Source organism: Cyprinus carpio, chromosome B3 (assembly GCF_018340385.1).
Source record: "Cyprinus carpio isolate SPL01 chromosome B3, ASM1834038v1, whole genome shotgun sequence".
Lineage (NCBI taxonomy): Eukaryota > Metazoa > Chordata > Actinopteri > Cypriniformes > Cyprinidae > Cyprinus > Cyprinus carpio.
The window spans coordinates 30,155,983-30,166,836 of record NC_056599.1 but is presented as its reverse complement, the minus strand read 5'-3'; the positions used below and the strand labels follow the sequence as shown (position 1 = coordinate 30,166,836).

The 10,854-nt window shown below is 43.8% G+C and overlaps 1 protein-coding gene across 1 annotated transcript; it reads right to left on the bottom strand.

Annotated features, from left to right (window-relative positions):
- Positions 1 to 3,534: 3,534 nt before the first annotated feature.
- Positions 3,535 to 6,477, bottom strand: LOC122136581 (fibroin heavy chain-like). The gene is made up of 3 exons (XM_042720718.1): positions 6,211 to 6,477; positions 5,558 to 5,687; positions 3,535 to 4,734 (listed from the first exon to the last, which is right to left on the bottom strand). Exons 1-3 carry the CDS (start codon positions 6,232 to 6,234, stop codon positions 3,662 to 3,664), a joined length of 1,227 nt encoding a protein of 408 aa, XP_042576652.1. The 5' UTR covers positions 6,235 to 6,477; the 3' UTR covers positions 3,535 to 3,661.
- Between the last annotated feature and the right edge of the window lie 4,377 nt (positions 6,478 to 10,854).

Genomic DNA, 10,854 nt, shown 5'->3' with positions numbered 1-10,854 from the left:
GGAAAGATTGTGGAGAAGGACCGATTCCAGACCTTGGGGGACCTGCGGAAGCAGTGGACTGAGTCTGGAGTAGAAACATCCAGAGCCACCGTGCACAGGCGTGTGCTTTTGAACCAGAAACAGCGGCAGAAGCGCCTGACCTGGGCTACAGAGAAGCAGCACTGGACTGTTGCTCAGTGGTCCAAAGTACTTTTTTCGGATGAAAGCAAATTTTGCATGTCATTCGGAAATCAAGGTGCCAGAGTCTGGAGGAAGACTGGGGAGAAGGAAATGCCAAAATGCCTGAAGTCCTGTGTCAAGTACCCACAGTCAGTGATGGTCTGGGGGCCATGTCAGCTGCTGGTGTTGGTCCACTGTGTTTTATCAAGGGCAGGGTCAATGCAGCTAGCTATCAGGAGATTTTGGAGCACTTCATGCTTCCATCTGCTGAAAAGCTTTATGGAGATGAAGATTTCGTTTTTCAGCACGACCTGGCACCTGCTCACAGTGCCAAAACCACTGGTAAATGGTTTACTGACCATGGTATTATGTGCTCAATTGGCCTGCCAACTCTCCTGACCTAACCCCATAGAGAATCTGTGGGATATTGTGAAGAGAAAGTTGAGAGACGCAAGACCCAACACTCTGGATGAGCTTAAGGCCGCTATCGAAGCATCCTGGGCCTCCATAACACCTCAGCAGTGCCACAGGCTGATTGCCTCCATGCCACGCCGCATTGAAGCAGTCATTTCTGCAAAAGGATTCCCGACCAAGTATTGAGTGCATAACTGAACATAATTATTTGAAGGTTGACTTTTTTTGTATTAAAACACTTTTCTTTTATTGGTCGGATGAAATATGCTAATTTTTTTGAGATAGGAATTTTGGGTTTTCATGAGCTGTATGCCAAAATCATCAGTATTAAAACAATAAAAGACCTGAAATATTTCAGTTGGTGTGCAATGAATCTAAAATATATGAAAGTTTAATTTTTATCATTACATTATGGAAAATAATGAACTTTTTCACAATATGCTAATTTTTTTAGAAGGACCTGTATATTACTGTGACATTCTGCAAAACAAACTTTAAAACACTTTTTTCTTACTGGTGAAAATCAGATGGTCAAATCTGTATTCTCTCAGGTAAGCTTCACAGCGAACATTACTACATCAATCTCGTCAATGTAGTCCATATCAACAACAAAAATATATCTTGACTCCATATAGTGGTTATTTTGGGAAAATCCCAGGTATTTTGAGCTGTAGGATTATAAAAAAAATAATACATTTGCAAAATAAATCTATCAGTACTTTAAATTTAAAAAATCTTATACTTTTGTACTTTCATTTAGTACTTTTACTGGAGTAATATTTGTTTATACGCATCTATACTTTTATTCAAGTACTTGCTTTGTGTACTTTGTCCAGGCAGCGTACGCTCTGTGTCAGTCACGCCACAAGGATACGTTAAATACATGCATAATGTTATGAAGTGATTTTGGAGCCACACAACAAGGATACACTGTTTTCTTCCAAATCAAAGCATACAGGTGCTGGTCATATAATTAGAATATCATCAAAAAGTTGATTTATTTTATTAATTCCATTCAAAAAGTGAAACATGTATATTATAGTCATTCATTACACACAGACTGATATATTTCAAATGTTTTTTCTTTTCATTTTGATGATTAACTGACAACTAAGGAAAATCCCAAATTCAGTATCTCAGAAAATTAGACTATAACTTAAGACCAATACAAAGAAAGGATTTTTAGAAATCTTGGCCAACTAAAAATATAAAAATGAAAAGTATGAGCATGTACAGCACTCAATACTTAGTTGGGGCTCCTTTTGCCTGAATTACTGCAGCAATGTGGCGTGACATGGAGTCGATCAGTCTGTGGCACTGCTCAGGTGTTATGATAGCCCAGGTTGCTCTGATAGTGGCCTTCAGCTCTTCTGCATTGGTTGGGTCTGGCATATCGCATCTTCCTCTTCCCAATACCCATAGATTTTCTATGGGGTTAAGGTCAGGCGAGTTTGCTGGCCAATTAAGAACAGGGATACCATTAGTCCTTAAACCAGTTACTGGAAGCTTTGGCACTGTGTGCTGGGGCCAAGTCCTGTTGGAAAATGAAATCTGCATCTCCATAAAGTTGGTCAGCAGCAGGAAGCATGAAGTGCTCTAAAACGTCCTGGAATACGACTGCGTTGACCTTGGACCTCAGAAAACACAGTGGACCAACACCAGCAGATGACATGGCACCACAAACCATCACTGACTGTGGAAACTGTACACTGGACCTCAAGCAACGTGGATTGTGTGCCTCTCCTCTGCAGACTCTGGGACTCTGATATCCAAAGAAAATGCAAAATTTACTTTCATCAGAGCACATAACTTTGGACTACTCAGCAGCAGTCCAGTCCTTTTTGAAGCCAAGCGCTTCTGACGCTGTCTGTTGTTCAAGAGTGGCTTGACACAAGGAATCCGACAGCTGAAACCCATGTCTTGCATACGTCTTTGTGTAGTGGTTCTTGAAGCACTTACTCCAGCTGCAGTCCACTCTTTGTGAATCTCCCCCACATTTTTGAATGGGTTTTGTTTCAAAATCCTCTCCAGGGTGCGGTTATCCCTATTGCTTGTACACTTTTTTCTACCACATCTTTTCCTTCCCTTCGCCTCTCTATTAATGTGCTTGGACACAGAGCTCTGTGAACAGCCAGCCTCCCATGATTGTGTAGCCTACAGAACTAGACTGAGAGACCATATAAAGGCTTTGCAGGTGTTTTGAGTTAATTAACTGATTAAAGTGTGGCACCAGGTGTCTTCAATATTGAACCTTTTCACAATATTCTAATTTTCTAAGATACTGAATTTGGGTTTTTCCTTATTTGTCAGTAATTTGAAATATATCAGTCTGTCTGTAATGAATAAATATAATATACAAGTTTCACTTTTTGAATGGAATTAGTGAAATAAATCAACTTTTTGATGATATTCTAATTATATGACCAGCACCTGTATGCTTTGATTTGGAAGAAAACAGTGTATCCTTGTTGTGTGGCTCCAAAATCACTTCATAACATTACAGTTGAACCACTGACAGCAGATGGACTATTCTGACGATGCTTTTCTGGACCTTGACAGTGTAATTTACTTAGCCATCAAAGGGACAGTCACAAGCCTCCTGGTTTTCATCCAAAAATATCTTAAATTGTGTTCTGAAGACAAACAAAGCTTTTAAAGGTTTGGAACGACATGGGGGTAAGTAATACAAATTATAATTTTCATTTTAGGATGGAGTAACCCTTTAAGCTGCATGTTATTTTTTTCCATACCATAGATTTCCCTCACTGTCCACAAGCATTCCTCAAGTGTTGGTAGCACCCTCTGGAGCTATTTAATTGTAATGTTCTTTGCGGCAACTACACGTATTCACATGAGGTACCTTCTTTTAATTTAATTTTACTAAAAAAAAAAAAAAAAAAAAAGCCAAACACCAAAAAACCAACTCTTCAAATATATATATTTTTTTATTGGACAGAGGGAGGGAGGGAGGGTATACAGGAAATCTCTAAATGGTTTAAGCGAACAGGGAAAAAAAAAGCTATATGAATAAAGCACTGAATTGAAGATCTCCAGTAAGTATTATGCACAACACCCATGACCATTTCAATTAACACGTCCTCGACCGCTTCCCTGGCCCTGACCGCTTCCCTGGCCTTGGCCGCTTCCCTGACCCTGGCCACTTCCCTCTTTCCCTTCCCTGGCCCTGACCGCTTCCCTGACCCTGGCCCTGGACGCGTCCCTGACCCTGGCCGCTTCCCTGGCCCTGGCCCTGGCTGCTTCCCTGGCCCTGGCCGCTTCCCTGGCCCTGGCCCTGACCCTGACCACTTCCCTGGCCCTGACCGCTTCCCTGACCCTGGCCCCGGCCACTTCCCTGGCCCTGGCCCTGACCGCTTCCCTGGCCCTGGCCCTGACCACTTCCCTGGCCCTGACCGCTTCCCTGACCCTGGCCGCTTCCCTGACCGTAACCACTTCCCTGACCACTGCCCTGTCCGTAGCCACTTCCCTGACCACTGCCCTGTCCGTAGCCACTGCCCTGACCACTGTTCCCGATATCACCACCCCCATCTCCGTATCCACTGCCCTGACCACTAACCTGTCCATAACCACTGCCCTGTCCGTATCCACTGCCCTGACCTCTGCCCTGTCCGTAACCACTTCCCTGACCACTGCCCTGTCCGTAGCCACTGCCCTGACCACTGCCCTGTCCCTCTGCCATGCCCTCCCCGTATCCACTGCCCTGACCACTGCCCTGTCCATAACCACTGCCCTGTCCGTATCCACTGCCCTGACCTCTGCCCTGTCCGTAACCACTTCCCTGACCACTGCCCTGTCCGTATCCACTGCCCTGACCACTGCCCTGTCCATAACCACTGCCCTGTCCGTAGCCACTTCCCTGACCACTGCCCTGTCCGTAGCCACTGCCCTGACCACTGCCCTGTCCATAACCACTGCCCTGTCCGTATCCACTGCCCTGACCACTGCCCTGTCCGTATCCACTGCCCTGACCTCTGCCCTGTCCATACCCACTTCCCTGATCACTTTCCCGATCATGTGGTTCACTACAAACATGGCCACAGGTGGTTGGGCAACATTTCTGTGTGGCAGGACACTGGCCATCATGGAAACAGCTTTCAGCACATTCTGGAACTCTCTTCGGTTTGGGACATTGACCCGGCTTCACTGCATGGACACAGATAGTCAGCTTTAGTCTTTGCATATAGACTGCATGCCACGTCAATATACAATATACAAGTTTTACCTGAGTAAATTAGATTCTAATTATTCCTCTTTTGTAAAGCCATCCTGGGTTTAAAACCATCCTAAGGGATTAGAGGTGGTGTATGCATTTTCTCAAACGCTTTAGAAAACTGAGTTGGGCTGAGTACCAAAACAAACTTTTAGGCAATCAGCAGTAAGGGTCATGTCTACTCATGATGGGGAGGAGAGTGCTCAGATCATTGGACTGACATTAGCCGAGCATTGACAGAAAGAGAGATGGCGGATTAATATTTAAAAAAAAATCAAATAAAAATAAAAATAAAAAAGGGGAAAAAATGTCTGCAGAACAAGGGGAGGCTTACAATAAGGCAAGTAGGACCCCTGTAAACACCGGATCAGCTTTCCAATGCTGGAGAAAACTCAAGGAGCACGAAGGCCTGCGATCGGATGCCAAGGTTGCCTTGTTTCTTCTCGATAGGCAAGTAATATTGGTTTTGCGTTGTCTCACAGAACTAATATGCTGGCTTTTGCTTAAATATGCTCGTCTCACGTTCGCTTGTTTGTTAATCTGCAATCGTATTGGCGTTCCCTTCATCTATGCATGTGTGGTGCGGAGCTATCAAAATAGAGGCAAGATTCTTTTGGAGTAGAGGCGTGTTTGTCTTGGTGATTTGAAATAACATTGGATACCAGAAATAACTTCACCCACCTTTAATTCAAACCTACTTTTGACTGAACAAAAAAGGCAAAATTGTTGCCAACAACCAACCAAAACAACAAGTACCTGTAAAAGGAGCCGTACAGTAACGTCCACATCCATTGCTGCAGCACTTCTCATTGTTGGGACAGTTAGAGTCACTGTTACAGGACACGGTACATGAGCTTCCAGATGTCTGGGGAGGACACTCTCCTGGCTTTGCGGTTATACAGACATGACAGAAAGCGTCACTGAAGGCAGAGCACTTCCATTCACTCAAGTAAAAAAAAAAAAAAAAACATGACATTAGTCTCTGCTTAAAGCTTACATTGAATTCAATGAGTTACATGCATTTTGTTTATTTGTTTTTTGTGGACCCCTAGCATTCATTTTTAATGGAAGCTCGCTGGAAACAGGCACACGCACACAGGCCCAGTCAAAGCCAACAACATTTGTGTCCTCCAGAGCAGTCTTTATCAGAAGAACAACCTCGACGGGACGACCGTCAGCGGCTCCGGACAGTAACCGGGCACTAGAGGATTCAAGAGGATCTTTGGGGGAGGCCAGGTGGTGCGGTTTGTAAGTCGGGGGTTATGCAATGTGTCTCAAACCTTAATACAAAACTTACACTTAAATGCTTCAACTTAAGACTTTTAAAACCTACTACTCATACCTAAATGGTGTTACTTTTTAAAGACCTTATTCCTGCCTTTCTTTACCAAGTTAACAGATCTTCTCACCTGCGGTTTGTCCTTGAGTAGCATCTGTTATGCTTAAGTATCCAGAAAGACACAATAAAATGGCAATTAACAATCAGTACACTCAAGCTGTCACGCTCCCAACCTGCAATCACACATTGATCCCTGCTGGAAAATGTACTGAATTGGTGTGTTAGGAGAAGTGGCCAATGAGGCACACAAAACTAACAAGAATAAAAGTGTTGCTGCAATAGAAACTGCTGTAAAATGGGGTTTTAAAGAGCCAAGGAGATCAGGTCAACTCCAACCCTGAGCAAACTCACCTGTAATCTGGAAGACCTTGATTTGTTCAGGAGCGTTTGATTGGGGTTGGACGAGCTGAATGCTGCAGCGCGTTCACGCCATGTCATAATAATTAAGGTAGTCTAATTATGAGAGGATTGTGTGTTTCTGTGGAGACACTATCAACTGCAAAATGAATATGCAGTAGTCCACAGGTACAGCAATCATGTTGTGGTACTGATAGGCATGCGCCAATTTATGTTTCTGAAGCATATAGTCTACTGCCACATAAAATTCTGTGCTATTGTCTAATGAGCTATTGATAATGAAAACTGCTCAGAATTAAATACTGAGGGTGTTTCAGAAATGAGTGTGCTCTATAGCCTCAATGCACATTTTTGCATGACTAGCCGTTCAAAGCACTTCACGACAATAGGGGTAAGTGCAAATGAACGGTAGTCATTGAAGTAGGATGAAGACGGCTTCTTTGGGACTGGAATGATGGTGGTAGCTTTGAAGTATGTGGGAACAACAGCCTGACTAAGTGAGATGTTGAAAATGTCTGTGAAGACATCAGGGAGTTCTGCTGCACAGTCTTTCAGTACACACCCAGGAATGTTGTCAGGACCTGGAGCTTTGCGTGCATTGATCCTGCTGAAGATGTCCTCATGCTGTCCGGGGACAGCGTCATCACCTGGTCACCGGGAGGAGGTGGAGTCTTCTGTGCAGTAGTGCTGTTTTGTTCCTCTAAGCGGGCAAAGAATGTGTTCAGCTTGTTCAGCAGGGAGATGGTGCTGTCACAGGTCCGCGGTGGGGGCTTGTAGTCCGTAATGGTCTGTATCCCCTGCCACAGGCTCCAAGTGTCTCTGCTGTTGCTGAAACAATGGGGTATCCTCCTGGAGTACTGTCTCTTAGCCTCTCTGATGCCACTGGATAGGTTGGCCCTAGCTGTCCACAGGCCCACCTCATCTCCAGCTCTGAAGGCAGTGTCCTGCGTCTTCAGGAGTGTGTGGACCTCCCCTGTCATCCACGGCTTCTGGTTGGCCCGGACAGTGATGGTCTTTCTGACTGTTACATCATCAATACATTTGTTGATGTAGGCAGTGACAGTCTCGGAGTACTCTTGGAGGTCTGTGGTGTTATTGTATGTGGCAGCCTGCCTAAAAAAACCCCAGACAACAACAGCATCTCGGCACCACGCATCATGTAAACACAAAGCCCGCCGCCACGGGTTTTTCCTCCCGTGACGAGGACTCTGTCCGCTCGATAGCTAACTGGTGACGGGACTCTTAACGCTCGATAGCATGCCAGCTGACCATGTTGAATAGCGTGGTCTGGAGGGCTGTTGCGGGGGGAGGGGGAACACAAAAACACAACAGTGTTAAGTCCTCTGAGTTGAGCGTGGTAATCGGTGTAACAGTTTATGTGTCCAGAGCGTACGTTAGCTAGTATGATGGTAGGGATAGCTGGCTTGTGTGGGTTAGCCGTTAGACTAGCCCGGATACCTCCGCGCTTACCCCTCTTCTGCTTCCTTTCACACCACTTGTGGCGCCTCTGCTGTGGGCGAGATGCAGCAGTGGGGGTCGGTGATGGTGAAGGCCTCTGGAGCAGACCGAGATCCCACAGCTCTTCGGCGTGCACGGAGTTTAACACTAAAAAGGTGGTTCTGCCGACATCAAGCAGAAACTCATGACTGTATGCACGCTTAAAGACAGGTAGACGCGGTGAAGATGTACAAAAACACTGCAACTCACAGGACAAAAAAACGAAAACACCGTTCTGATGGGAGAGAGAGAAGCCGCTATCTTGTTTATTTAAACAAGTGCATTTAAGTGCATTTTAAGTGCATTTTATGTAAAACATGTAAAATTGTCCGCCACAGGGTAAGAAAAAATAATCTTAAAGGGGTCATATGATGCTTTTTTAAAGATCATTATTTTGTGTATTTGGTGTAACAGAATATGTTGACATGCTTTTATGTTCAAAAAACACATTATTTTTCAAATACTGTACATTATTGTAGGTCCTCTATGCCCTGCCTCTTTCAAACACATACAAAGTCCCTCCTTCTGACAAGCGCAGTCTGCTCTGATTGGCCAACTGTCCCAGTGCATTGTGATTGGCCGAGCACCGCAAGCACTCGTCTGAAATGTGACGCCTCATTCCATAATCGCGAGCCCTACTTGTGGAGCTTCATCTTTCAAAATAAATGTAAAGACAGTTAATAATGTCCTTAGTTTTACCATCAGTTCAAGCCCAAAAGGGGAACAGAGTCAGGTGACAGACACAGTGATGAAGCTCGTATGCGTTTGCAGTACACAAGCCACGGACGGTTAAGACAGCTGACTCCACTGTGTGACCCTGTCTCTCTCTCTCTTTCACACACACACACACACACACACACATATGACGCGCAAAACTCCACATTTGAACAGTCAATAGCAAATACTTTAATAACAAAACATACTTACAGTAGCTGATTCAGAAGCGCCAGATTGCCGTAGCAAAGTCAGAATTACCTCATCATCCATAAAATGCGTTGCTGTTCTGTTGTAAGTAATCTTGAATATTCCTAAATGCAACTACCATAAAGAAAAACAAATAAATTCCACCAACAAAAAAAAAACATCCCCCCCACAACGCTGCTTCAACAAAAACTGTGGTTACTGAAACCACGCCCTCTTTCTTTGCGCGAACATTTAACCGGCATTATGCAAATATTTCCACATAGTGACGTAGATATCCGGGGGCGTATTTGAATGAGCCGTTTTAGGTGGGCGTGGTTGACTCTTAACTTAAAGGAACACTCCAAAAACACTGCCGACTTTTTGGACTTTACATTGACAAATCTCCCACGAATAACATACCTTTTTCATTTCTGTGCGTTCTGTAGAGTTATTTGACGCACCCACCGCTAGCCTTGTTAGCACAAAGACTGGATGTGAACAATGCTAGCATAGTAATCCCAATAAGTGACAAAATAATGCAAACATTTTCCTATTTACATGTTGTGATCTGTATAGTCCACAGCGTGTACAAATTGTCAAGGCTATATATGAGACAAAAAGACCATTTTTAAGGGGTAAATACTGGGAACTATATTCTCACTAGGCTTAGGAGCACAGCTTACGTTTCTTGGGGCGGAGTGGCTACTTGGGCGGAGTGATTTTTGGCGCCGTGGTGAGGAGCAGAGAGGTTCGCTCAGAGTTTTTAATAGAGTCAGCAATTACTAGATGGTACATTTAGTGTACAGTCATGGGGTGTTCGCTGTATTGTAAAGAGCTGCTCTACAATAAACAGGGGAGACCAGGTAATACTATGATGTTTCAAGAATTCCAACCAAAAACGCTGACCTTCTGAATCGATGGCTACTTGTTCTGATAGGCAAACACACCTGTAAACACCATCACGAAGTGTTTGCTCTGAACATTTTTACTGTAGCGACGATTATTTTGAAAAAATGCAAGTTGCCACACGGACCAAAACGGACCATGCTAAAGGATACAGCCATCCCATCGATAATGTGACAGGACAAATTGGATAACCTCGCGCGGTAAGCCCTTATGTTTTGAGATGACTAACATTAGCCATACTGTAACAGTGCCATGCTAATGTAATGTAACCTTAGTTTTGACACATTACGTGAATTCAAGTATCCCCTTTATTGTTATTATTGGTTGTCATGAACACACTGTATCGCTCAATGACAAATGAGCGGCGCTAAAAGTAACTCTCAGGACTAATACATTCAACTTGCTAATGAATTGGAGGGGGGATGGGGCCAGTTTTCTTTTTTGAGAAAATGTTTGTGAAATAGTAGGCTAGCGTTACTGTCTGGTGGGTTCATTGTGCAAAAACTGTTTGCCTTTTGCTATTACTTTCACCATATTCTTGGCTATTGTAATGCACATCTAACATTACTGTATTATTGTGCAAATATATTTGGTCATTTGTAATAAATTGCATTTCAAATATATCAATTCCTGTAATAACTTTATACATTTTCTGTGATAATTATTAATCAGGATGAGATGATGTTCTACAGCACTTAGTAACTCCTCGTCTGTGTCCTGGCTCAAAACTATATGGTTCTGGAATTTGGTTTGATACACAGTAAAATTCCTCTCCTGACAATTCCGAAAGTCAGCCATGATCACGAGTCACGTCTAGCTAGTTAGTCACGTGTGTTTTTGTTTACGGAACCACCAACAGCGCATCTCGTGTGCTGCGCTAATCACTCCGCCCAAGTAGTAGCCACTCCGCCCAAAGTAACGTAAGCTGTGCTCCTACGCCTAGTGAGAATATAGTTCCCAGTATTTATACGATTTAAAAATGGTCTCTGTTCATATAGCCTTGTTATTTGTACACCTGTGATTATACAGATCACAACATCTAAATGGAAAA

Bases quoted from the DNA above. Each gene is read 5' to 3' on its own strand.
- LOC122136581 (XM_042720718.1), bottom strand. From the start codon at position 6,234: ATGCTACTCAAGGACAAACCGCAG. The intron at 5,688-6,210 runs GTGAGAAGATCT...ATAACCGCAAAG, and splicing joins TACTCAAGGACAAACCGCAG to CCAGGAGAGTGTCCTCCCCA. The intron at 4,735-5,557 runs GTACTTGTTGTT...GTGTCCATGCAG, and splicing joins CTGTACGGCTCCTTTTACAG to TGAAGCCGGGTCAATGTCCC.